The sequence below is a fragment of the Stegostoma tigrinum genome, chromosome 5, assembly GCF_030684315.1.
Source record: "Stegostoma tigrinum isolate sSteTig4 chromosome 5, sSteTig4.hap1, whole genome shotgun sequence".
In the NCBI taxonomy this organism is placed as follows: Eukaryota; Metazoa; Chordata; class Chondrichthyes; order Orectolobiformes; family Stegostomatidae; genus Stegostoma; species Stegostoma tigrinum.
The window spans coordinates 73,938,294-73,964,152 of record NC_081358.1 but is presented as its reverse complement, the minus strand read 5'-3'; the positions used below and the strand labels follow the sequence as shown (position 1 = coordinate 73,964,152).

At 43.4% G+C, this 25,859-nt stretch overlaps 1 protein-coding gene across 12 annotated transcripts in view; it reads right to left on the bottom strand.

The window, feature by feature from the left end:
- Positions 1–25,859, bottom strand: part of LOC125451596 (coiled-coil domain-containing protein 178) — a 349,746-nt gene that overhangs the window by 300,989 nt on the left and 22,898 nt on the right. For 10 of the 12 annotated variants that reach the window (XM_059646071.1, XM_048528880.2, XM_048528877.2 and 7 more), the window contains 2 exons: positions 21,283–21,486; positions 5,952–6,172 (listed from right to left, as the gene is read on the bottom strand). In XM_059646071.1, coding sequence (XP_059502054.1) covers positions 5,952–6,172; positions 21,283–21,486 — 425 coding nt within the window. The remainder of the gene's footprint in view (positions 1–5,951; positions 6,173–21,282; positions 21,487–25,859) is intronic. The other 2 variants (XM_048528876.2, XM_048528881.2) reach the window with 2 other exon arrangements.

Genomic DNA, 25,859 nt, shown 5'->3' with positions numbered 1-25,859 from the left:
GAAGGGAACCAGAACAAGTTTCCCTAGTGTTACTCAGGAGGATTTAAATTAGAATAGTAGGGGGTTGAGAATCAGAACAGCAGGTCAGCAAGTTGAGGGACTGATCGGAAGGTAGATGTTAGGGCCAGTAGATTAGAAAGAAATGACAGGCAGAGACAGGTAAATGAACATGATGATACTAATGGGCTGAAGTGTGCTTATTTCAACAGAAAGAGTATTAAAGGTGAGGTAAGAGCCTGGACCTGAACATGGGACAATGATGTTGTGACCATTACAGAGACTTGTTTGAGAGAGGGACAGGACGGGCAGATCAACGTTCCAGGGTTTTGTTGTTTACACGAGATAGAGAGGAAGGTAAAAGAGGGGGCAGAGTTGCATTACTAATCAGGGAGAATGTTACTCAGGGAGGACACTGTGGAGGGCTCATCCACTGAGGCAATATGGGCAGAACTTAAAAATAAGACGGGTGCAAACACTCTGATTGGGTTCTACTTTCGACCTCTCTTCAGCCACAGAGATTGGGGACCAAATATGTAGGCAGATTATGGAAAGGTGCAATAAAAACAGAGTCGTCACAGTGGGTGACTTTAACTTCCCCAGTATTGACTGAGACTCCCTTACAGCTACAAGCTTATAATGGGGCAGATTCTGTTAAGTTCATCCAAGCAGGTTTCCTGAAGCAGTATTTGGTTAATCCAATAGAAGAGGTGCCATACTGGACTTTGTACTGACTGGTGAGTCTGGCCAGGTGATTGAGTTTTCAGTGGGAGAACATTTTGGTGATAATGATCACAACTCCTTAAGTTTTAAGATAGTTAAGAACGAGGATAAGTCAGGACCTTGCGGGAGAGGTCAAATTCTGTCAGTATTGGGCAGAAGCTAGGGAATTGGGAGGAGCGGTTATCAGGCAAGTCCATATTTGATATATAGGAATTGTTTAAAGTCCAGCTGGGGTAAGTTTGAGATCTGCATGTTCTATTAAGGAGGAAGGATAAGGATAAGGGACTCTCAGAATACAATTTATCAAAAAGCAGAAAGAAGCATCGGTAAGGTTTAGAAAGCTAAAATCCGACAGTACCCATGAGGAATACAAGGAAAGCAGGGAAGTACTCAAGCAGGGAATCAGTAGAGCAAGAAGGAGCCATGAAATGCCCTTGGCAAGCAGGGTTGAAGAAAATCCCAAGGTATTCCATACATACATTAAAAACAAGAGGATAACTGGGGAGAAGGTAGGGCCACTCAAAGGTAAAGGAGGGAACTTGTGCTTGGAGACAGACTATGTGGGTGAAATCCTAAATGAGCACATTGCATCAGTATTCATCCTGGAATAGGATATGGAGGCTACTGAGATTTATGTGAAGCATGCTAATATTCTCGGGCATTTTGAGATCAAGAAAGCAGTGGTGTTGGATCTCTTGAAAAGCATTGAGGAAGATAAGGCCCCTGGGCCCGATGGTATCTTCCACAGGTTATTGAGAGAGACAAGATAGAAGATTGCTAGGGCCTTGACCAAGGTCTATGTATTCTCACTAGTCACTGGCGAGGTCCCGGAGAGGTGGAGAGTAGCTAATATTGTTCCTCTGCTCAAGAATGGAAATAGGGATAATTCAGGAAACTACGGACTGGTGATTCTCACATCAGTGGTTGGGAAGCAATTGAAGAGAATAATTAGGGCTAGGATTTATGCATGAAAATGTATGGGCTAATTAGGGACAATCAACATGGCTTTGTGCAGGACAGGTCATGTTTTACTAACTTGACTGAAATTTGAAGAAGTGGCAAAGGTGATCGATGAGGGTAGAACAGTGAATGTTGTTTACATGGATTTTAGCAAGACTTTCGACAAGGTACCTCATGGTAGGTTCATCCAGAAGATGCATGGGATCCACAGTGACTTGGCCATGTGGACTCAGAATGGCTTGCCTATAGAAGACAGAGAGTAATGGTGAAAGGGTGTTTTTCAGGCTAGAGGTCCGTAATTACTGCAGTTTCGCAGGGATATCTAATATTAGGGACGTGCACTTAAGGTTAGAGGGGGTAAGGAGATTCAAAGGAGATGTGAGGAGCAAATGTTTTACACAGAGAGTGGATGGAGTCTGGAACACACTGCCAGGGGTAGTGGTGGAAGCAGATTCACTGGGACCTCTGCTGTTTGAGATGTACAGAATTGACTTGGATGTAAGTGTAGATGAGTGGATTAGTAAGTTTGCAAATGATACAAAGGTTGGTGGAGTTGTGGATAGTGTAGAAGTTTGTCAAAGGATATAGCTGGATATAGATCAGTTGCAGACATGGGCAGAGGACTGGCAGATCGAGTTTAATCCAGTTAAGTGTGAGGTGCTGCACTTTGAGAGATCAAATGTTAAGGAAAAGTATACAGTTAATGGCAGGACTCTGAACAGCCATTAAAGTACACAGAAGGATCTTTAAGTTCAAGAGTTCAAGTCCACAGCTTCCTGAAAGTAGTCACAACAAGTTGATATGGTGGTAAAGGTGTATGGCATGCTTGCCTTTAGTTGTGGAGAATTGAATACAAGAGTCAGGATGTCATGTAAGGTAATAAAGTGTGAAGCTGGATGAACACAGCAGGCCAAGCAGCATCTCAGGAGCACAAAAGCTGACGTTTCCGGCTTAGACCCTTCATCAGAGCCATGGTCAGATTCTTTTGCCCAGAGTTGAAACGTCTAACACTCAGGGGCATGCATTTAAGGTTAGAGGGGGGAAAGGACACTCAAAGGAGATGTGAGGGGCAGAGATAGTAGGAACTGCTGATGCTGGAGAATCTGAGATAAAAAGGTATAGAGCCGGGTGAACACAGCAGGTCAAGCAGCATCAGAGTGGCAGGAAAGATGACGTTTTGGGGTGAGACCCTTCTAGCAGGCGAAGCAGCATCAGGGGAGCAGGACAGCTAACGTTTCAAGTCTCGACCCACGATGTGAGGGGCAAGTATTTTACACAGAGAGTGGATGGAGTCTGGAACGCACTGCCAGGGGTGGTGGTGGAGGTCAATACAATAGAGGCATTTAAGGAACTTTTAGATAAGCAGATAAATACAGAAGGAATGGAGGGAGAAGCGATTAGTTTCATTTGGCATCATGTCTGGCAAAACATCTTGGGCTGAAAGGCCCATTCCTATGCTGTATAGTTCTATGTTCTATGTTTTAACTTACCACAGTGATTTTTTATAAATTAGACATTTTTGTGTTTAAAACTAAAACTTTACTGTTGGTTTTTGAAAATTGAAACCTCACAAATTAAAAAGAAATCAAGCACGCTTAGTTTATGAACCATTCATTCTCTCTCACACAAAGTTTGCAGACTGCTTTGAGAAAATGCTTTACCTAAATCTCTTTACACAGTCTCCTTACATCCTCAACAGGCATTTCGGATTTGGTGCCTCTTGGGAGCTGTCTCAGGTGCTGAAAGTGGTACCCTCCTCAATAACAGAAAAATGAGGCTTGAAGTCCAGTTTCCTGTGTTCTTAATGCTAGCTTCATTTAACACAAGGATGAAGCCCTAATTTATGCATCCTCTAATTCTACAATAAGGTTTTAATATGAAGTCTATTGAGATCAATGTAAAAGATCCCTTGCACTATTTGAAGAAGAGCAAGGATTTCCTGGTAAACTCGCCAAGAGTGCTTCCCAACTACCACCATCAAAATTACTGAACTTATCACTATTTTGATTTGCTGTTTATGGAATCCTGTTTTACACAAGTTTATGATGCAACAATGATTCAATTTCAAAATAACCAGTTAGTTGTGAAGGACTCTAAACGTGTGAGGGAACCTGAAATTGAGATTCAGGTGTACATTCTTTCATTGGCCACAAAATAGTTCACAAAAAAAAGGTCTGACGGAAGACATTCCTCTTCATCTCAGTTCTAAAGGCTTATCCATTTACTCTGGGTCTATGCCCTTGGCCTTAGTCTCTACTACTGGTGGAAACATCTTGTCCATGTCCATTTTATCCAGGCCTCTTGGTATTCTGTAAGTTTCAAACAGATTCCTACTCATCATTCTAGATTCCATTGTGTACAGACCCAGAATCCTCAACTGCTCCTCAGATGGCAAGACCTTCATCCCCAGGATCATTCTTGCCAACCTCCTCTGGATTCCCTCCAATGACAGCACATTTTTCCTTTGATATGGGGTCCAAACTTGTTCACAATGTTCCAAATACAGTCTGACCAGAGTCTTGTACAGCTTCAGCAGTACATTTCTGTTCTTGTGTTCTAGCCTTCTCAAAATGAACGCTAACATTGCATTTATCTTCCGAACTACCAACTGTACCTTCATGCTAGCCTGAAGAGAAACCCAAAGTAGGGCTCCCAAGTCCCTTTTGCTTCAGATTTCTGAAGACTTCCCCGTTTCGAAGTAGTCTATGCCTCTGTTCTTCCTGCTAAAGTGCTTAACCTCACACGTTCCCACATTATATTCCATCTGCCACTTGCTTCCCCACTCTCCTGGTCTGTCCAAGTCCTTCTGCAGCTTCCTCACCTCCTCAGCACTACCTGTCCTCCACTTATCTTTGTGTCATCTGCAAATTTAGCAACAATGCCGTCAGCCTCTTCATCCAAATCATTAATTTATAAAATTAATAGTTGAGGTCCCAGCACAGACCCATGTGGAACTCCACTAGTCACCATGTGCTATCCTGAAAGAAGCCATTTTATCCCTAATCTTTGCCTTCTGCTAGTTAGCTAATCTTCTATCCATGCCACTACCTTGCCCCTAACAACAAGGGCTCTTTAAAGCTCTGGTTAGGCCCCATTTAGAATACTGTGTCCAATTTTGGGCCCCACACCTCAGGAAGGACATACTGGTGCTGGACCGTGTCCAGCAGAGATTCACATGGATGATCCCTGGAATGCTAGGTTTAACGTATGATGAACGGCTGAGGATCCTGGGATTGTATTCATTAGAGTTTAGAAAGTTGAGGGGAGATTTATTAGAAACTTACAAGATAATGTATGGCTTCAAAAGGGTGGATGCTGGGAAGTTGTTTCCGTTAGGCGAGGAGACAAGGAGCCGTGGGCACAGCCTTAGAATTAGAGCGGGTAAATTTAAAACGGAAATTTCTTCAGCCAGAGAGTGGTGGGCCTGTGGAATTCATTGCCACGAAGCGCAGTGGAGGCCAGGACGTTAAATGTCTTCAAGGAGAAGATTGATAAATTCTTGATCTCATAAGGAATTAAGGGCTATGGGAAGAGCGCAGGTAAGTGGAGTTGACATTCCCATCAGACATGATTAAATGGCAGAGCGGACCCGATGGGCCAAATGGCCTTACTTCCACTTCAATGTCTTATGGTCTTATCTTATTCAGCAGCTTCCTATGTGGCACATTGTCAAAGGCCTTCTAGAAATCTAATTCCAAATATATAACATCTACTGGCTCTCCTTGGTCCAACTTGCTTGTTGCCTCCTCAAAGAATTCTAACAGCAAATAAGAGGAAGCAGCAATGGGAAACAGTGAGCAGGAAGATTGATTAGTGAAGGGATACATAAGGATTGCCCAGGGAAATAGGCAGCAAGAGAGTATAACAGAAGTTTACTGAATAGGAGTATTGCAGTGAGAGGTAGCAAGCAGCTGGGATAGAGAGAGGAGAGGAAAGCAGGAAACAGAAAGGCATGAGCAGGAGTATCAGCAACAAGTATCAAGCAAGTGACTTTGACTGAAAGTTATGGTTTATTAGATTATTAAGAGAGTTAGTACATTTTGTCCAGTTAGTTTCAGGATAGGAAATAGGTTTTTAATGTTAGAGCTACAAGTCAGAAATGCAACCCATCCTTGTCAGGTGTTTTCCAAGACAACAGTGACTTTCATTTAGCATACTTACTTTTACGAATGTGTTCGGAGTGTTTAGTGATGGAAAGCCATATTGCGTCCGATGCATTAATCAGTATTAACGTCATTTGACTATATCAAAGGTAACTTTACGTTAAATACCTCCTTTTGATTTGGTAAAATATCATCAATGATTCTGTATTCCAAATGCAATTTTTCTTCGAGTTGATCTTCAAGATTCCTGATTAAGTTTATTTCTTCCTGTAACTTCTTATTAAATGCATCTGCATCAGCAACCCGATCTTGTAGGTTTTGTAAATTATATGTTTTGACCTCAATATGCCACTGCAATTCATCTATATCACGTGAGCATATGTCATACTCTGTAAGAAAAGGAAGTACAATTTAAATAAAAAGAACAAAAAATGTTGATTTGTACAGCAGACTGATTAGATTTTGAAATAAGAATTTTGAGCTTTAATTATAATTCACATATTTAGTTAAAGAAGTCCATTTTATTGCATTGACAACAGCAAGTCAAGATATATCCAGGAAAAAGGAGGAGTGAATGAAGATTGCTTAACCACTTTTCAACAGCATATTGAAAAAAAATACTGCTAACAGACACTTGATACATTGAACCAGGAAGGGAGATAATTGCAAATTCATTTTAGATATTTGTGTAGAATCTAAAAGACAATAGTGAGAAAGAAGAAAGGACTGATTAGTAACATTAGATCACATTGGGTCTGGGGGAGCTATTCGATTGGACACAAAATTGGCTGGAAGGTAGGAGGCAGAGGGTAGCGGTGGAGGGTTTTTTTTTCAGACTGCAGGCCTGTGATCAGTGGTGTGTCACAAGGATCAAGAATCAGTTTTGGGTCCACTCTTTGTCATCACTAACATAAATGATTTGGATGCATATATAAGAGGTGTGGTTAGTAAGTTTGCAGATGACACCAAAATTGGTGGTGTAGTGGACAGTAAAGTAGATTATCTCAGAGTACAATAGGACCTTGATCAGATGGGCCAATGGGCCAAGTAGTGGCAAATGGAGTTTAATTTAGATAAATATAAGGTGTTGCATTTTGGTAAGGCAAATCAGGACAAGACTTATACAGTTCATGGTAATGTCCTAGGGAGTGTTGCCGAACAAAGAGACCTAGGGATGCACGCGTATAGTTCCTTGAAAGTGGAGTCACAGGCAGACAGGGGGGTGATGGCAGTGTTTGGTATGCTTGCCTTCATTGGCTGTAACACTGAACATAGAGCTGGGAGGTCATGTTATGGTTGTACACGTCACACTTTTGGAATATTGCATCCAATTCTAGTTCTGTGGAAGTATGTTGTTAAACTTGAGAGGGTGCGGAAAAGATTTACAAGGATGTTGCTGGGATTGGAGGGTTTGAACTACAGGGAGACGCTGAATTGCTAGGGTTATCTTCCCTGGAGTGTCTGAGGGGTGATCTTATAGAGGTTTATAAAATCATGAGGGGCACGGATAGGGGAATAGCCAAGGTCTTTTTCCTAGGGAGGGAGAAGTCCAAGACTAGAGGGCAAAGGCATAAGATGAGAGGGGAAAGATTTTAAAAAGACCTGAGGGGTAACATTTTCATGTAGGAGGTGGTGTGTATATGGAATGATCTGCCAAAGGAAGTAATGGATGTGGGTATAATTGCAACATTTAAAAAGGTACCATGATGGGTACACGAATAGGAAGAGTTTTAGGCCAAATGCTGGCAACTGGGGCTAGAACAGGTTGGAATGTCTGGTTGGTGCAGATGAGTTAGAGCAAAGGGACTATTTCTAGGTAATTGAATCCATGTGGGCCAAAGGACATCAAATGGATAAAAATCAGCAGCATGTGAATGAAACTAATTGGAAAATCTCAGAACAACAGAAAATAGCTAAGGTCTGAAGTTGTTGTAAATTAATTGGTGCTATTTTTGATCAATCTCCAGTCATTTGAGCATATTTGTACCACAGATCACATCTGGAAATTCTTACAGATTTCTAGACCAAGATGTATTCACATCATATTAGAAGACATTAACACAGAGTGAACATCTGCTGAAGTACGTATTCTAGGCAGATAATATTGTCAACATTGATTTGACTTCAACGCTGCCATTTTGGAACTCAGTGCTTCAGCTAACACTTATAAAATCATTCGTAAGAATCCATATCAATTGTATTTAAAGAGATCATCAACTATTTACAGATTAGTTGCAGGTTTATTTTTCTCGGATCATTACATCAACCTTTGAAGTGAATGGTACGTTTTATGTATAACTGTTTCAATTTGCAAAATATTTCTTTAAATATTTGAGGGCACAAGCAAGTACACCCCTGCAAACATTGCATGACTTTGAGAATGAGCAGAGGACTTGCAGAAGCAAAGGCATGCAGAGCTGGATGGGTTGTTAGCAAAGGAAGAGAAAATGAGATAAATCTCAGCATATCCACTCGGCAGTTGGCAATTATGCTATTTGAACTTTAGTAAGGAATAGTGTGTCAGACATCCCTGGCACGAATAGGGTAGTCTCATTGAAATCTACCCCCTTCTGCAGGCACAGCTACAACCTCAGAGCAAGGAAAAGATCACAAATGGTCATAGGAAATGAACCTTCGTATGTTTGGTTCCTTCAGGTGGGGCATGGAGAAATTTGCCACATCTTGCAGGTACTTGGGCATTATAGCATGGGAAGGTTATACATATTCACTCTTCACTACAGCTAACTATATTTCATTCTCTCTTGCAACAGAGACGGTGATGTGAGTATGTAATTTCACTAGGGCTGCAGGATGACTTATGTTGGTCGCCCATTTTGTGCATGACAACTGTGTCCTATACTATAACTGAAAGGAATTCCACTAACTTGTGTTTGGCCAGTATGTGACCATATGCAAAATATTTGTGCAGATCAATGCCAGGTACCCTGGGCAGTGGTTATAAAGCCTTCATCCCACAGAAATCTGCTGTAACAGATACATTTGAGCCATCATAACAATCTAAAGCAATCTAAAAGAGTTACTAGTCAACAACTCTATCATACAACCCTAACATAAAGAATGTGATAGAACAATTAAAATGATACTCTGAAGGAGGTAATGTAGTGCTTTTACTACAAGTATAATGTCAGAATTCGTCATGGTCTGTGGCATGTTTTGTCTTGTCTCCTTAGTCTCACATTACTTGCTCTAATACATCTGACATAGTAGGGAGAATATTAAACCATGACATTATGATCCTAGCTGAAGGTAATACTGGACAAGATTTATTCCGAAATGAAAACTAAATCAGTAAATAATAAACTTTATTTTTGCTGTTGGGGTGACACCAGTAAGCACCCAAAGAGAGAAAGATCCATACAGTCCTCCAGAGCTATCTTTCAGGGCACTTCAGAAATATCCGGCAACTTACCTTTAATGCCAAGCCTGTAGAAGTCCAGCCTGAGGAGGGTGAGCCTGCATCTAGGCCAGACACTCTCAAATGAATCCGGATCCTCTAGACCCAAACATCCTCAGGGATGAACAGCCAAGTCTTCCAGTATAAGAGAGTCAACTATAAAGCAGGTTGTTGCAGATGTTGGGACTGCATCTGTATGCAATGGCAGGGAAAGGACGAAAACTTACTGAGAGCACATAGATGACACCTCATTGTGAATAATCCCCAAGTTTGGCGAATATATGCTCACTTAAACTCTTGAAAAATGTTCTCTAGTCTCTTTGCTGTCTGCCTTTGTGAAGTTGCACTCATTTGACATAGGAACAGCATCTTCAGGCAGTCCAAGGATGAAAGAAGTTGTCATAGAGAAATGTTGCTCACCTCTCATTAACAACAAATTCACTACATTCAGAAAGCCTTGGACATCAGAGCTCCTTGAACTGTGGCATTGATAACTGCAGCATTGCACTTTCATGCGGAAAACAGTACAAGCATTGTACAGGGATTATGGTGGGGGCTACCCTGCATAGCACATCCACATTTACACCTATCCTACGGGTGACAGAACAGAATCAGTGCCAATACCACACATCTCCACAAGCAATACTGCATTCTTCAAGGGAGTGCAAAGACCTTCATGGTTGGGTGGTGTAAAATAGGAAGTTTGCATTTCCACTCTCGCTCACGTTACTTGTAACTCACAGAGCAATGCTGAAAGAAGCTGCACAAAACAATGTATCTCTCAAGTTAAACAATGTCCCACAGGATCTTCAAGTAAACTATGCGAACTCAGAAATTCTGGAGGACAACTGATCATGAAAGGCTGCAAAGAGAGCTCTTCACAATTGCTGTATATCAAAAGGATCGTACAACACTGCACTTGGTTTCCAGATACTGGCGTAAGCCTTAAAAATCATTTTACCCCAGCACTGTGCCATGTTACTGCCTGTTGCTATCTCCCAAATGGTAACAAGCACCTGTGGACTGCAGGCACTTTTAAGGTGGGATCAGCTGAGGATATCACACTTACAATCATCTGGATTTAAAAAAAGCATATATTCATCAACCGAAAAGTTTAAGCATTCCAGAAACAAGCAAATCTGGCATTGTAAGCATGTACTCCAAACTGAGCAAGGGCTTATTATTTCATATTCTGTTAGTTATATGTCAATGAAAGGAAAACTACATGCTTGTTTATTCTTCCAGAAAGCAGTTTTCAATAATTTCTGTCTGGCGTCTCAAGCTCAGTCTTGGTTAGGTTCATAGTGTTCTCTTGGATGAAACTCCAGGTCAAAGTAGAAATCTGCATCCTCAGAGGTCTGATTCTCACTGACCTCATCCAGGGCATCTCTTTTGCTCCCTGGGGGATCTTCAGCTCCTGGTTCTCCCTCATGAGACTGAAGCCTGTCACTAGAGATTCCTGTTGTTGACAGCTTGTTCATGACAGTTCGATCAATGTACTATTCGACGCTAATAAAATGTGAGGCTGGATGAACACAGCAGGCCAAGCAGCATCTCAGGAGCACAAAAGCTGACGTTTCGGGCCTAGACCCTTCATCAGAGAGGGGGATGGGGGGAGGGAACTGGAATAAATAGGGAGAGAGGGGGAGGCGGACCGAAGATGGAGAGTAAAGAAGATAGGTGGAGAGGGTGTAGGTGGGGAGGTAGGGAGGGGATAGGTCAGTCCAGGGAAGACGGACAGGTCAAGGAGGTGGGATGAGGTTGGTAGGTAGCTGGGGGTGCGGCTTGGGGTGGGAGGAAGGGATGGGTGAGAGGAAGAACCGGTTAGGGAGGCAGAGACAGGTTGGACTGGTTTTGGGATGCAGTGGGTGGGGGGGAAGAGCTGGGCTGGTTGTGTGGTGCAGTGGGGGGAGGGGATGAACTGGGCTGGTTTAGGGATGCAGTGGGGGAAGGGGAGATTTTGAAACTGGTGAAGTCCACATTGATACCATATGGCTGCAGGGTTCCCAGGCGGAATATGAGTTGCTGTTCCTGCAACCTTCGGGTGGCATCATTGTGGCAGTGCAGGAGGCCCATGATGGACATGTCATCAAGAGAATGGGAGGGGGAGTGGAAATGGTTCGCGACTGGGAGGTGCAGTTGTTTGTTGCGAACTGAGCGGAGGTGTTCTGCAAAGCGGTCCCCAAGCCTCCGCTTTGCAGAACACCTCCGCTCAGTTCGCAACAAACAACTGCACCTCCCAGTCGCGAACCATTTCCACTCCCCCTCCCATTCTCTTGATGACATGTCCATCATGGGCCTCCTGCACTGCCACAATGATGCCACCCGAAGGTTGCAGGAACAGCAACTCATATTCCGCCTGGGAACCCTGCAGCCATATGGTATCAATGTGGACTTCACCAGTTTCAAAATCTCCCCTTCCCCAACTGCATCCCTAAACCAGCCCAGTTCATCCTCTCCCCCCACTGCACCACACAACCAGCCCAGCTCTTCCCCCCCACCCACTGCATCCCAAAACCAGTCCAACCTGTCTCTGCCTCCCTAACCGGTTCTTCCTCTCACCCATCCCTTCCTCCCACCCCAAGCCGCACCCCCAGCTACCTACCAACCTCATCCCACCTCCTTGACCTGTCCGTCTTCCCTGGACTGACCTATCCCCTCCCTACCTCCCCACCTACACCCTCTCCACCTATCTTCTTTACTCTCCATCTTCGGTCCGCCTCCCCCTCTCTCCCTATTTATTCCAGTTCCCTCCCCCCATCCCCCTCTCTGATGAAGGGTCTAGGCCCGAAACGTCAGCTTTTGTGCTCCTGAGATGCTGCTTGGCCTGCTGTGTTCATCCAGCCTCACATTTTATTATCTTGGAATCTCCAGCATCTGCAGTTCCCATTATCTCTGATACTATTCAACGCTATCTGATTTCCAACACAGTGGCCATGAATCCTCAGAGTGCTAGTTCTACCTTTTACGATTGATCGGATATTCTGCAGGGAATGTCAGAAGTAGAAACGCCTATCAGCAATGGTATTTCTGATCCCTCATATCAAATACACTGGTTATGGTCTCACACATTGTGGCATGGAGGCTTTGCCTTCATTCGGAGGTCAATGTCATGCCTCCATAAGGAGCTTCAAGCTATGTAACCTCATGTAGATAGCATGTGCAGAAGCAAAATGTAAATTCTGCATGGAGTTACAAGCAAGCACTTCACCATGGTAACCGTCACTCCAAAAAATGCCACATTATACCATCACAAACTACATCATCACATACTCATAGTTAGGCGTGAGATAGCTGCGACTCTGAAACATTGTGCGCCAATGTCAGACATGATAAGTAATAAAAAAATGGCAAAGCTAAGTGAAACTTTTAAGCAGTGTCTGCAGTGTGCATTGCTTTGCATATCTGACATGACAGGGCCAATTAATGCAAAGTAAGTAGCAGTTACGATTGTAACAAGCACATAATTTATAATGATAATTTTTAAAAATTATTCAGAGGATGTAGGCTTTGCTGCCTTGACTAGCATTAATTGCCCATCCCTGGGTACCCTTGAAAAGGTATGTTGTCTTCTTGAACTGTTGCAATCTATTTGGTGATGGTACATCCGCAATGCTATTACGGACTCGGTTCTGTATTTTGACCCAGTGACAGTGAAGAGCAATGACAGATTTCCAAGTCAAGATGGTGAGAGTTGACAATACAGTGACCCTTAATTGAGCCCAATTTGATGATAGATATTGTACAATCAGTGAAGTCATGATTAATACAATTTCCTTCCAGCAGGCTCAACCAAATCATTCATTGTGCTCTATCTCCAAAGAGAAAAACAGTAACTTACCTCATCCCTCAGCATGAAGTTGTGGCAATTCTGACTCTTTATTCCGTAGTTGCATTAATGCAAAAATGCCAAAATCATTGAGAGTGAGTTGCAGGCTCTGTCTGAGACTAACGATAATTCCCTCCTACCATCCTCACGTTCCCTTTTGTGTTATTGCCCCTGACTTCTCGAAACTCTTTCAGCCTCTCCCATTTCATTCAGCCCCTTTGCCTTTTTGTTAATATTCCCCATTTAACTAGAGCCATGTCCTTCTTAGCCATTCACTATCCTCATATAAGTCAAGGTGATTGTGAATTGTCAAACATCCACCTCCTCACATATTCTTGTCCTGTCCTTTGCTTTGAGGTCACACCCTTCTATCTCGAGGCACCTGCCTTCTACCATGATCACTTCCTCAGAAATTTAGGCCAATAAACCCTAACCCCAGACTTCAGCATCACATTTTCCTCAAAATTACATGGATTGCTCTTGATCAGCCGGCTAACCATTAAGACCAAAACATCAGCACTGACCACGGCCCAAATACAAGACTGGGTCAGGAAGACAACCCCAGCTAAATCGACAGCTTCCAGGCAGATGTCTTCACAGCACCCTGTGGTACCAGCCCAATTGCCAAATCTTAGATTAGATTAGATTGCCTACAGTGTGGAAACAGGCCCTTCGGACAAACAAATCCATAATGCCCCTTGAAGCATCCCACTCAGACCTATCACCTCACAAACCACACCCCCCGGACACAACGGGCAATTTAGCATGGCCGATCCACTTAGCCCGCACATCTTTGGACTGTGGGAGGAAACCCACGCAAAAGACACAGTTCCCTGGATTCTGGTTGAACCATCTCCCTGCTGACAGTGGCAAAACCCCTGGACTAAGATCAAATGAGTCCCTTGATTGAGTTCGGCCATACTTTCTGATTAGCCATAGTCCTCCTTCACTATACCAAGGACTGGTTGCTTTGACTCAGACATTACCCATGCATCAAAGAAATGGCAGTGCATTTGCTGCATAAGCCGCTGCCACACGCGATAGGTAGAACATCCAATTTGCCTGCTGCCATACAGCAACACGTTATGCCCTAGACTGCTCATTATCCTGAACAATGAAAAGTTGTTGCCTCTTCCTCTGCATTAAATAATGAAAGTAAAAACATTGGCAGCCTGTAAATTATAGCCAGAGAGCCTATGCACTGAAAAATAACACAAACCAAAGGGGCTGGCAGCCTTGGGGTCAGTGCAGTGAATAAGCACAAAGAAAGCAAGTTAAAGGCCATACACGCACGACATGTGCACACTTCCATGTGTTGAAAGTGACCTGGTAGAGCATGTAGTGTATAAGTGTCCATGAGCTCAAAAGTGATGTCCTGTAGTGCTAAAGTCATTTGAGTTACATTGAAAGCTGTTATGTGGTGAGAGCTGCAGTTTGACAATGCACACTTAGGTGAAGGAAGGATGGCAGAGGACAGTGTCCGTAATGCATGCAGGGAAGTCTGATGACAGTGCAGCTAGATGAAGGTCTGGAAAAGTAAGCAATGAGCTGTGCCATTCATGTCAGGAATGGGTGCCATTTAGTTTCTTGGGGAAGGAGAGGAGAATTGCTGGAGGGTCAGTGCAGACTTGATGGGCCAAATGATCTTCTGCACTGCCAGGATTCTATACAATTAAAAGCTACCATACGCCAATTGAAGTAGTGGGAGAATTATTCAGAGGGACCTCATTATTACATTTTGACTAACTTTTTTGATGTCCCTCTGTTTAGCTCCCTTTACCTCAATTAGAGATCCTTCTGAATAATTCTTGGGTGTGTTCGAATTCAACCACTTAGTGGTCAGGGTAACAGCATAATAGACATGGGGTCAGATGAATGTAAAAATCTTAATGTTGCAAAGGGGGTGAATTTAAGTTGTGACTGCTGTGGCAGAATCAGAGACAGCATGAATTTATGAAAGGTAGATCATGCTTGACAAACCGGAATTCATTGAGGATGTAATTCAAAATTGATAAGGCAGAGAAGATGAATGTCATTTCTTTTAACTTTCAGAAGGCATTAGACAAAGTTCCATGTAAGAGGTTAGGGTGCAAAATTAAAGTATGTGGGATTGGAGTGAAATGGATGAAAAATAACTGGTTGGCAGCCAGTTGTTGAATGGCATGCAGTGACTAGTGAGGTACCACGTATATTAATGATTCAGATGAGGGAACTAAACGTAATATCACATATTGGGTAGGAAGCATAAGGGGAGGATGGGTGTGAGAAGGATGCAGAAATGCTTCAGTCTGATTTGGATATACTGAATGGGTAGGCAAATACATGTAAGATGCAAAATAATGTGGATAAAGTTATCCATTTAGGGAGCAAAAACAGGAAGGTGGATAACGTAAGTGGCTTTAAACTGAGAGAGGGAAATGTACAACGAGACTTGGGTGTCCTAGTTCAACAGTCACTGAAGGTAAGCATGCAGGTACAGCAGACGGCCAAGTATGTTATCCATCATAACAGGAGGATTTGAATACAAGAGCAGGGTTATCTTGCTGAAAATGGTGGATAACAATCTGGAATAATTTAATACCAGTCACGGTCGGACATAGAGCAGTTTTTCCGCCGTCTTCGCCTGCATGCCTACTTCTTCAACCGGGAACCCAACCCTCCTTCCACTGACCCCTTCACCCGCTTCCAACACAAGTCCTCCTCCTGGACACCACCCCCAGGCCTCCTACCCTCCCTCGACCTCTTCATCTCCAACTGCCGTCGAGACATTAACCGCCTCAACCTCTCCACCCCTCTCACCCACTCCAACCTCTCCCCCGCAGAACGGGCAGCCCTCCGCTCCCTCCGCTCCAACCCCAACCTCACCATCAAACCCGCAGACAAGGGTGGCGCAGTGGTAGTATGGCGTACTGACCTCTACATCGCCGAGGCCAGACGCCAACTCTCCGACACCACCTCCTACCGCCTCCTCGATCATGACCCCACACCCGAGCACCAAACCATCATCTCCAACACCATTCATGACCTCATCACCTCAGGGGACCTCCCACCCACAGCCTCCAACCTCATTGTTCCCCAACCCCGCACGGCCCGTTTCTATCTCCTTCCCAAAATCCACAAACCTGCCTGCCCTGGTCGACCCATCGTCTCAGCCTGCTCCTGCCCCACCGAACTCATCTCCACCTATCTGGACTCCATTTTCTCCCCTTTGGTCCAGGAACTCCCCACCTATGTCCGTGACACCACCCACGCCCTCCACCTCCTCCAGGACTTCCAATTCCCTGGCCCCCAACACCTCATATTCACCATGGACGTCCAGTCCCTGTACACCTGCATTCCGCATGGAGATGGCCTCAAGGCCCTCTGCTTCTTCCTGTCCCGCAGGCCCGACCAGGCCCCCTCCACCGACACTCTCATCCGCCTAGCGGAACTCGTCCTCACACTCAACAACTTCTCTTTTGACTCCTCCCACTTCCTACAGACTGGGGGGGTGGCCATGGGCGCCCGCATGGGCCCCAGCTATGCCTGCCTCTTTGTAGGTTACGTGGAACAGTCCATCTTCCGCACCTACACAGGCCCCAAACCCCACCTCTTCCTCCGGTACATTGATGACTGTATCGGCGCCGCCTCTTGCTCCCCAGAGGAGCTCGAACAGTTCATCCACTTCGCCAACACCTTCCACCCCAACCTTCAGTTCACCTGGGCCATCTCCAGCACATCCCTCACCTTCCTGGACCTCTCAGTCTCCATCTCAGGCAATCAGCTTGTAACTGATGTCCATTGCAGGCCCACCGACTCCCACGGCTGCCTGGAGTGCGCCTCCTCCCACCCACCCTCCTGCAGAAATTCCGTCCCCTATTCCCAATTCCTCCGCCTCCGCCGCATCTGCTCCCACGATGGGACATTCCACTCCTGCACATCCCAGATGTCCAAGTTCTTTAAGGACCGCAACTTCCCCCCCACGGTGATTGAGAACGCCCTTGACCGTGTCTCCCGCATTTCCCGCGACACATCCCTCACACCCCGCCCCCGCCACAACCGCCCCAAGAGGATCCCCCTCGTTCTCACACACCACCCTACCAACCTCCGGATACAACGCATTATCCTCCGACACTTCCGCCATTTACAATCCGACCCCACCACCCAAGACATTTTTCCATCCCCACCCCTGTCTGCTTTCCGGAGAGACCACTCTCTCCGTGACTCCCTTGTTCGCTCCACACTGCCCTCCAACCCCACCACACCCGGCACCTTCCCCTGCAACCGCAGGAAATGCTACACTTGTCCCCACACCTCCTCCCTCACCCCCATCCCAGGCCCCAAGATGACATTCCACATTAAGCAGAGGTTCACCTGCACATCTGCCAATGTGGTATACTGCATCCACTGTACCCGGTGCGGCTTTCTCTACATTGGGGAAACCAAGCGGAGGCTTGGGGACCGCTTTGCAGAACACCTCCGCTCAGTTCGCAACAAACAACTGCACCTCCCAGTCGCAAACCATTTCCACTCCCCCTCCCATTCTCTTGATGACATGTCCATCATGGGCCTCCTGCACTGCCACAATGATGCCACCCGAAGGTTGCAGGAACAGCAACTCATATTCCGCCTGGGAACCCTGCAGCCATATGGTATCAATGTGGACTTCACCAGTTTCAAAATCTCCCCTTCCCCCACTGCATCCCTCAACCAGCCCAGTTCATCCCCTCCCCCCACTGCACCACACAACCAGCCCAGCTCTTCCCCTCTACCCACTGCATCCCAAAACCAGTCCAACCTGTCTCTGCCTCCCTAACCGGTTCTTCCTCTCACCCATCCCTTCCTCCCACCCCAAGCCGCACCCCCAGCTACCTACTAACCTCATCCCACCTCCTTGACCTGTCCGTCTTCCCTGGACTGACCTATCCCCTCCCTACCTCCCCACCTACACCCTCTCCACCTATCTTCTTTACTCTCCATCTTCGGTCCGCCTCCCCCTCTCTCCCTATTTATTCCAGTTCCCTCCCCCCATCCCCCTCTCTGATGAAGGGTCTAGGCCCGAAACGTCAGCTTTTGTGCTCCTGAGATGCTGCTTGGCCTGCTGTGTTCATCCAGCCTCACATTTTATTATCTTGGAATCTCCAGCATCTGCAGTTCCCATTATCTCTGGAATAATTTGTGCAGTTTTAGGCTCATTATCCAAGGAGGGGTGTTCTTGTTTTGGAGAAAGTGCAATGAAGGTTTACCAGAATAGTCAATCCTGCCACCCTGAATTCAATGAGAAGAGGGTGAATCAGTCAGCAACATTTTCACTCAAGTTCAGAAAAATGAAGAGGTTTGAGAAATCTATAAAATTCTAACAGATCTAAAACAGGACAAATGCAGGAATGATGTTCCCAATAACAGGGGAGTCCAGAGCCAGGAACACAGTCTAAGAGTATGGGTTCAAACCATTTAGCACTGAAATAGGAGAATTTATTTTCACTCAGACAGTGATGAGTCTGTAGAATCCTCTACCACAGAAACAATTCAAGGCCAAAGCACTGTATGATTTCAAGAAGGTGAATATAGTTCTTGCAAATAAAAGGTTCAAACAATATGGGGGGAAAGGCAGGAACAGACAGTTGAGTTGGATGAGCAGCCATGATCATAAAGAACAGTGGACAATGGCCTACTGCTTGCTCCTATTTTCTTGTTTCTTGTGTTCCATACAGACCACAGGCAAATTGCATCGTTCTTCCATACATGCGTACAACTATGGCGATGCTGTCACTTTAACAGGTTGCTTTGTCCTTTTATTTTGCATAGAATTTGTAAAGCAGAGGTTACAATCTATCTTTAAGAAAGTAAACAATGTGAGGCCTTGGGTTTTTTTTCAATTGGAACAATGGAAGCAGCTTGGGTGGGGCCAGCTCTCTCAGACCAAGTTTTCTAATTTTTTTTAAATTTCTAGGTTTTTTTTCCCAATAGCAGTTGAAGTCTTTGGGGTCTCAACAGAGTTGGGACCTTCTGTGAATGTCTTCTAACTGTTACTTACTCTGCATTTTCTTTTGATGTTTTTTCCACCTGGATTGGAGAACTGTATGTGAGAATCTGCGCCTGAACTTGCCTTTTTGCTGGTGTGCTTATGCAACGCTACTATATTAGAACAGTTAATGAGTAATAGGTACTGTATCTAGTATTCAGTTAAGTGTTCCAATAGTTGTTATTCAAAATTCTTCTTTCTTTCGTTTGTATTTAACTATAGCGTTTCAATGAATTGTGTTTTGCTCGATGTCGAGTAGTTTGACCAGTTGCATCTGGAACACAGCACTTGACATCTACCTTTTAAATAAGAAAAAATTAGGGGTTATAATACCTTCTTGAAACATATTGAGAGAGTCTGGTCTAGTCCATAACACAAGCATTATAGAAATTAAAGACAGGAGAGGAAATTAGTTGTAAATTAGAGGCTTTGCTAAATCCAAATACATTAGAACTATCAGCTCACGTGAATTATAATCACGTGAAATACAATACATTGGAGGTCAATGTCCAATAATAGCTTCCATAGTGTGTTGTACCCACTGCTTTTCCTTCTTGCAGGAAAAATGAAGGCTTCTTTCTAGTCAGCAACTTGCAGACAGAGGAGAATCCAGTGATAATGGGAACTGCAGATGCTGGAGAATCCAAGATAACAAAGTGTGGAGCTGGATGAACACAGCAGGCCAAGCAGCACCTCAGGAGCACAAAAGCTGACGTTTCGGGCCTAGACCCTTCATCAGAGGAGAATCCAAGCAGTTTCAACATACTGGAGGTTACATTGCCAACAGTTTTCGAATCCCAAAACTGTAAACTTAAGTAATTCAACTATTTCCAAATTATGATGTAATGGAAAGAGGCATTTCAGTGGCTGGTGGCCTGCTTTGGTGTGCTAATTACCTCTTCCATTAGAATTTAAATGCAAGGTGACTTAATAACTGTAAAAGACATTAACACTCATTTTACCATAATGTGTCCTTATGTTTTTGTTTGTCCAGAGTTGAGTGGAAGCACATGGTTCATTTCCATGTCCATTGTGTCAGCTTCAGCCATTCTCAGCCATTTTATGAATCCAGCAAGTTTGCAGATTTTTAAAAGGAACAGTATTTAAATCAAGAAATATAAAACAAATTGCAGTTTTCTTAGGGATCACTCTGCATTCTCTCTAGCCATTATAACAGCAATTTTTCAGAGAACATATAATTTAGTTTAAAACAAGTTAGGATTCAAAGTAAAAGTTTAATGAATTGCATCTTTTTAGGAAAAGAACTCAGGTTTACAAGAATAAAACAAAGAACTGTGGCTGCTGAAAATCTAATGTCCTAGCCAATACTTATCTATAAATTGTAGGAAATTTTAGCTGTTCGTCAAACTAAAGGCTTTATCACCTGTGAATTAGCTATCTTGATCTCATTCAAAACAATAATGAATGTAAGTCATTAGTTGCAAATTGCTTTGGGTTGTTCTGTTCCACAGAAGTGCATGTTTTCTTTGTTCGTTAAAATGGAAGATCCTGAGAACATGACCAAGTTCTAGGATATGAAGCAGAAACAGAAATTGTTGGAGAAACCCAGCACATCCAGCAGCATCTATAGACAGAGAAAGCATGTTCTGAAAATAGTACTGGACTCAAAACATTAACTGTTTTCTGTCCCAGATGCTGCCAGACATGCTGAGTTTCTCCAGATTTTCAGCAGCTACAGCTCTTTTCTTGTAAACCCAAGTTCTTTTCCTTAAAAAAATGCAACTTATTAAACTTTTACTTTGAATCCTAACTTACTGTAAACTAAATTTTGACAACTAATTGTGTAAGCACATGTTGGAATATTTTCAGTTTCTGAACAGAGTTAATGAATTTTGAATCAATAAAGTAATAAGTTGTTGCCTTAGTCCAGTGGATCATATGGCTGCTCTCTCTTTACAGTGAGACGATTGGTGCTGGTTTAACCTAATGGGCACTATCCCTCAAGCAAGGGGGGAGGGTGAGACGGAGTGTCCTTCATGGTAACCTCAGCTGGTACGGGAATAGAACCCACACGCTGCATTACAAACCAGGCAATTTTGCTAACCAATCTCCCAAGCAAAACAGATGAGTTTTTTTCAGTTCTGAGGAAGGGTCACCAGACCCAAAGTGTTAACTCTGATTTTTATGTCACAGACGCTGCCAGACCTGCTAAGTTTTTCCAGCAACTTCTATTTATGTTCAAGAGGTTTTTCATTTTCTTATTAAAGAAAAATAAAAATGCTGTTCATACCTTTTTGTACAGCTTCAGGAAATTCATGTAGCCACCAGAGTGAAAGTTGATCAATCTTATCTCCGAGCGTTGTTACGCGCTCTCTTTCCGCTTTTAAAGCCTCATCTGCCTTTTCGCATTCAGTTTTAAGTTCCTCCATCAAGCCAATGATCTCGGAGAGCACTGCCCGTATCTCTTCTTGCAAATCTGTTGTTTGTTCATCTACTATATAAAAGCGCATAGTTTCAATTGCAAAGCACAAAAACAGACGTTGCTGGAAAAGTTCAGCCAGTTTGGCAGCATCTGCGAAGAGAAATCAGAGCTAATGATTCGAGTCTGGTCTCTTCACAGATGCTGCCAGATTTGCTGAGCTTTTCCAGCAACTTCTGTTTTTGTTTCTGATTTACAGCATCCACAGTTCTTTTGATTTTTACTTATCAATTACAAGGCAATCAGTTTTGGGAAAATAAATAGCCAAAGTGGTAAGATATCAAAGGAAGACAATGCCTCACATAAACATACACTTCAATTAATATTGACCTTCACAATTCAGATTTGATAGACCAACCACCAACACCAATACAAATCACTCCATCTCATTCTCTACAACCCAAAAGTTTTAAGTTGACAAAGTAACCAAAATCATTCTTTTTTCCCCACTTCATTCGTCGGATTATGGGCATTGTTCGCTGGGTCAGCACGTAATAGCCATCCAAGATGCTCTTGAGAAGATGGCAGCGAGCTACCTGCATTCAATTTGGTGTAGACACACCCACAATGCTGTTAGGAAGCAAGTTCCAGGATTTTGACGCTGTCAGTGAAGCACAATAAATCTGAGTCATGATAATAAGTGGTCGGAGGGGAACTTGCGGGTGGAAGGTATTGCTGAAGGAGCTTTGATGATTTTCTGCAGTGCATCATGGAAATTCTGAAGCATCGTTACCTCAGGTACTGCATGGCAGCATACTCCAACCTGATACCATCTCTAATCGCAGAAGCTGTATTCTGAATTCCAGCCAGATTTTTGATGCTGGCAAAAATTAAAATCAGAATTTGTAAATCTCCCAGTGGTATATCTTTCCAATGTCAATCCAACAGTTCACTGTGCATCAGTTACGGTTATGCAATGGAAATTTCCTAACAAATGGCAAGCTTTATCTTTTCTACTTTAAGTGTTGCTCAAATAAAAATTAAAACAAAGTTAAAAATTGTGGACAGCAGACAGGAAAGTGGATTTGAAGAGATGAGAGCAGCAATGATTGTATCAAATGGTGAAGCAGGCTCAAAGAGCTGAATTGAATACTTCCATGTCTAGTTCTTATGTTCTTAAAATACCTCAATCATGTATCCTGGCTTTTGATCTACAACGTACCGAATTTTTTGGCATATCTTCAAATCACTCAGATATACAGGCTTTAACTTTGTTTTATTTCTAGCCAATATTCTCATATACTTAAATTTCTCCTCTTTTGATGATTTTAAGCCATCCTTTGCTGATTTCTAAAAATTTACCTAACTTCTAACTTACCAATAATCTCTATAGCATTGTGCACTTTTAATGCCACCTTCAACTTCTTTCATTAACAATGGAGAGTACACCCTTTTGCATCCTTCTTCTTGAAAGAAGCTATAACTTTGTTATGAAACAGCTGGATTTCCTATGACTGCTGCTTTACCATGTTCTGTTTTAAGCTATTTTGCCTAAGTCCAATTTAGTCAGCTATTTTAATACCCTTAAGAAGGGCTTTTTTTTGTTTAAGTCACTAGTTACAGCCCCAATCTGAAATTTTAGTGTTACGAACATTCTTGCCTACAGGATCCTTTACTATGAGGTCTGTGATAAATTTTGTCTGATTACATACTACCAAGTCCAAAACTGCCTGTTCTCTGATAGATCAATACATTTTGGAACCTAAGAAACTGTCCTAAATGCATTATGAACACATCCTCCAGTTACCTTTCCCAAATTGATTCTTTAAATTGATGTAAATATTAAAGTCATCCAGGTTCCTCTCCCACCTATCCAGCCCCCCACCTCAATGACCAATCCCCACCACTCCCATCATCGCACCTACCTTCCCCTGCCCCATCCGTCCTCCATTTATTTCAGAGCTTCCTCCCACCTATCCCCTCATTTCTGAAGAAGGGTCCCGAACCAAAATGTCAACTTTCCTGCTCCTCTGATGTTACCTAGCCCACTATTCCCTGTGTTGTCACAAGTTGAAGATTTTATATAAGTTTGCAAAACTCCAAAATTCACTTGTCTTTCAGGCCCAGGTTGACAGAAGGCACGGACCAGGTTTCTGCACTAAACAAGAATTACTATTAATTACAAAAAAAAGATTCTGGATATAGATAACCAATTTTGAATTATCAACATATTCATTAAAATCCTTGCCTTGTAATAAATACATTCCCCTATACACTGATAAAAACAGACAAAAAGAAAATGTGTGTTGCAGATGGAAGAAATGACTGTAAAGTGCATTAAACAGTTCCTCTCCATAGTGCTCACGGATATGATCCTTTGGACATGTCACGTTCTGACGCTACACAAACGTTTAGCACTTTCACTTGCTTCCATTAGACACATAGTGACTAGTTCACATTTAGGAAGTATCTGACAATCGTTACAGTTTACAGTAACTGATGAATGAAAACAAAATAGGTTTTTTTCAGGCTCAAAGTTTAGTTTTTACTGCTGAGAAAATGACAAATCCTTGGGTGTGATAGAGTCAGAATCATAGAAGTCTACAGCACAGAAAAAGGCCTCTGTCAAGTCTGTGGAGGTCAAAAACAAGCATCTAACTATTCTAATCTCATTTTCTAGCACGTGGCCCACAGCCTTGTATACTTTGACACTGCAAGTATACATGAAAATGTTTTGAGGGTTTCTGTCCTTACTGTCCTTTTAGGCAGTGAGTTCCAGATTCCCACACCATCCGGATGAAAATAATTTCCTCATCTCCTCTAAATATCCTATCCCTCTCCTTAAATCTATGCCTCCTGGTCACTGATCCCTCCAGCAATGGGAGAAGTTCTTTCTTCTCTACTGTATCTACATCCCTCATAATTTTATACATCGCTATCATTTTCCTTCTCAATCTCCTCTGCTCCAGTGAAAAAACCTCTAGTCTATCCAATTTCTCTTCACAACTAAAACAGTCCAGCCCAGCCAATATTCTGGCAAATCTCCTCTGCTCCCTCTCCTGTGCAATCCCATCCCTCCTCTAACTGTGGATTCCAGAATTGCACAAAATACTCCAGCTGTGGCCTAACTAATTTTATATAGTTCTAGCACCATTGCCTTGTTTTTAAACTTTATACATTGACTAATAAAATGTAAGTACCCAAAATGCCCATTAATCACTTTACCTACCTGTCCTGTGACCTTAAAATGACCAGTGGATACGCACTCAAAAGGTGCTTCTGATCCAGTGTCCTACCAGTCATCATATATTTGCTTACCTTGTTTGTCATGGCCGAGTGCAACATCTAACATTTATCCAGACTGAATTCCATTTGCTACTGCTCAGACCAACTAACAAGCCAATCTATATCTGCTGTAATCTGAGGCAATCCTCCTCAGTATTTAGCATTTTGCTAATTTTTGGAACATTTGCTATCTTCTACATTCCAGTCTAAATCATTTGTATATATACTTCACAAACAGCAAGGGCCCCAACAGTGATACCTACAGAACCGCATTGGATACAGGCTTCCAGTCACAAAAACACCTCTCAACCATCATCCTCTGCTTCCTGCTACTTAGCTAATGCTAGATTCAATTAGCCAAATTTCCTCGGATCCCATGAGGTCTTACTTTTGCTATCAGTCTTCTATGTGGCACCTTATCAAAATTTTGATAAAGTACAAGTAAACGACATCAAACACACTACCCTTATCTACTCACCTGGTCACCTCTCAAAAAATCCAGTCAAGCTGTCAGAAATTATTTCCCTTTAACAAAACCATGTTGACTGTTCTTAATTATTCCCTGCCCTGCAGATTAATTCTGTCTCTCAGAATTGCAACTAATAATTTCCCTCCACTGAAATTAGATTGACAGGCCTATAGTTTCCTGGTTGATGCCATTCTCACTTCTTGAATAATCATACCACTTTGACAGCTTTTCTGTGTCCAGATAGAAATTGAAAATTCTGACTAAGTCCTCACCCTCAACAACTTCTCTTTCAATTCCTCCCACTTCCTGCAGACAAAGGGGGTGGCCATGGGTACTCGCATGGGCCCAAGCTATGCCTGCCCCTTTGTAGGTTACATGGAACAATCCCTCTTCTGTAGCTACACTGGCCCTAAATCCCACCTCTTCCTCCGTTACATTGATGACTGTATCGGCACTGCCTCATGCTCCCACGAGGAGCTTGAACAATTCATCCACTTCACCAACACCTTCCACCCCAACCTTATGTTCACCTGGACCATCTCTGACACCTCTCTCTCGTTCCTGGGCCTCTCTGTTTCCATCTCTGGCAACCACCTAGAAACCGATATCCATTTCAAGCACACCGACTCTCACAGCTACCTAGAATACACCTCATCCCACCCACCTTCCTGCAAAAATGCCATCCACTATTCCC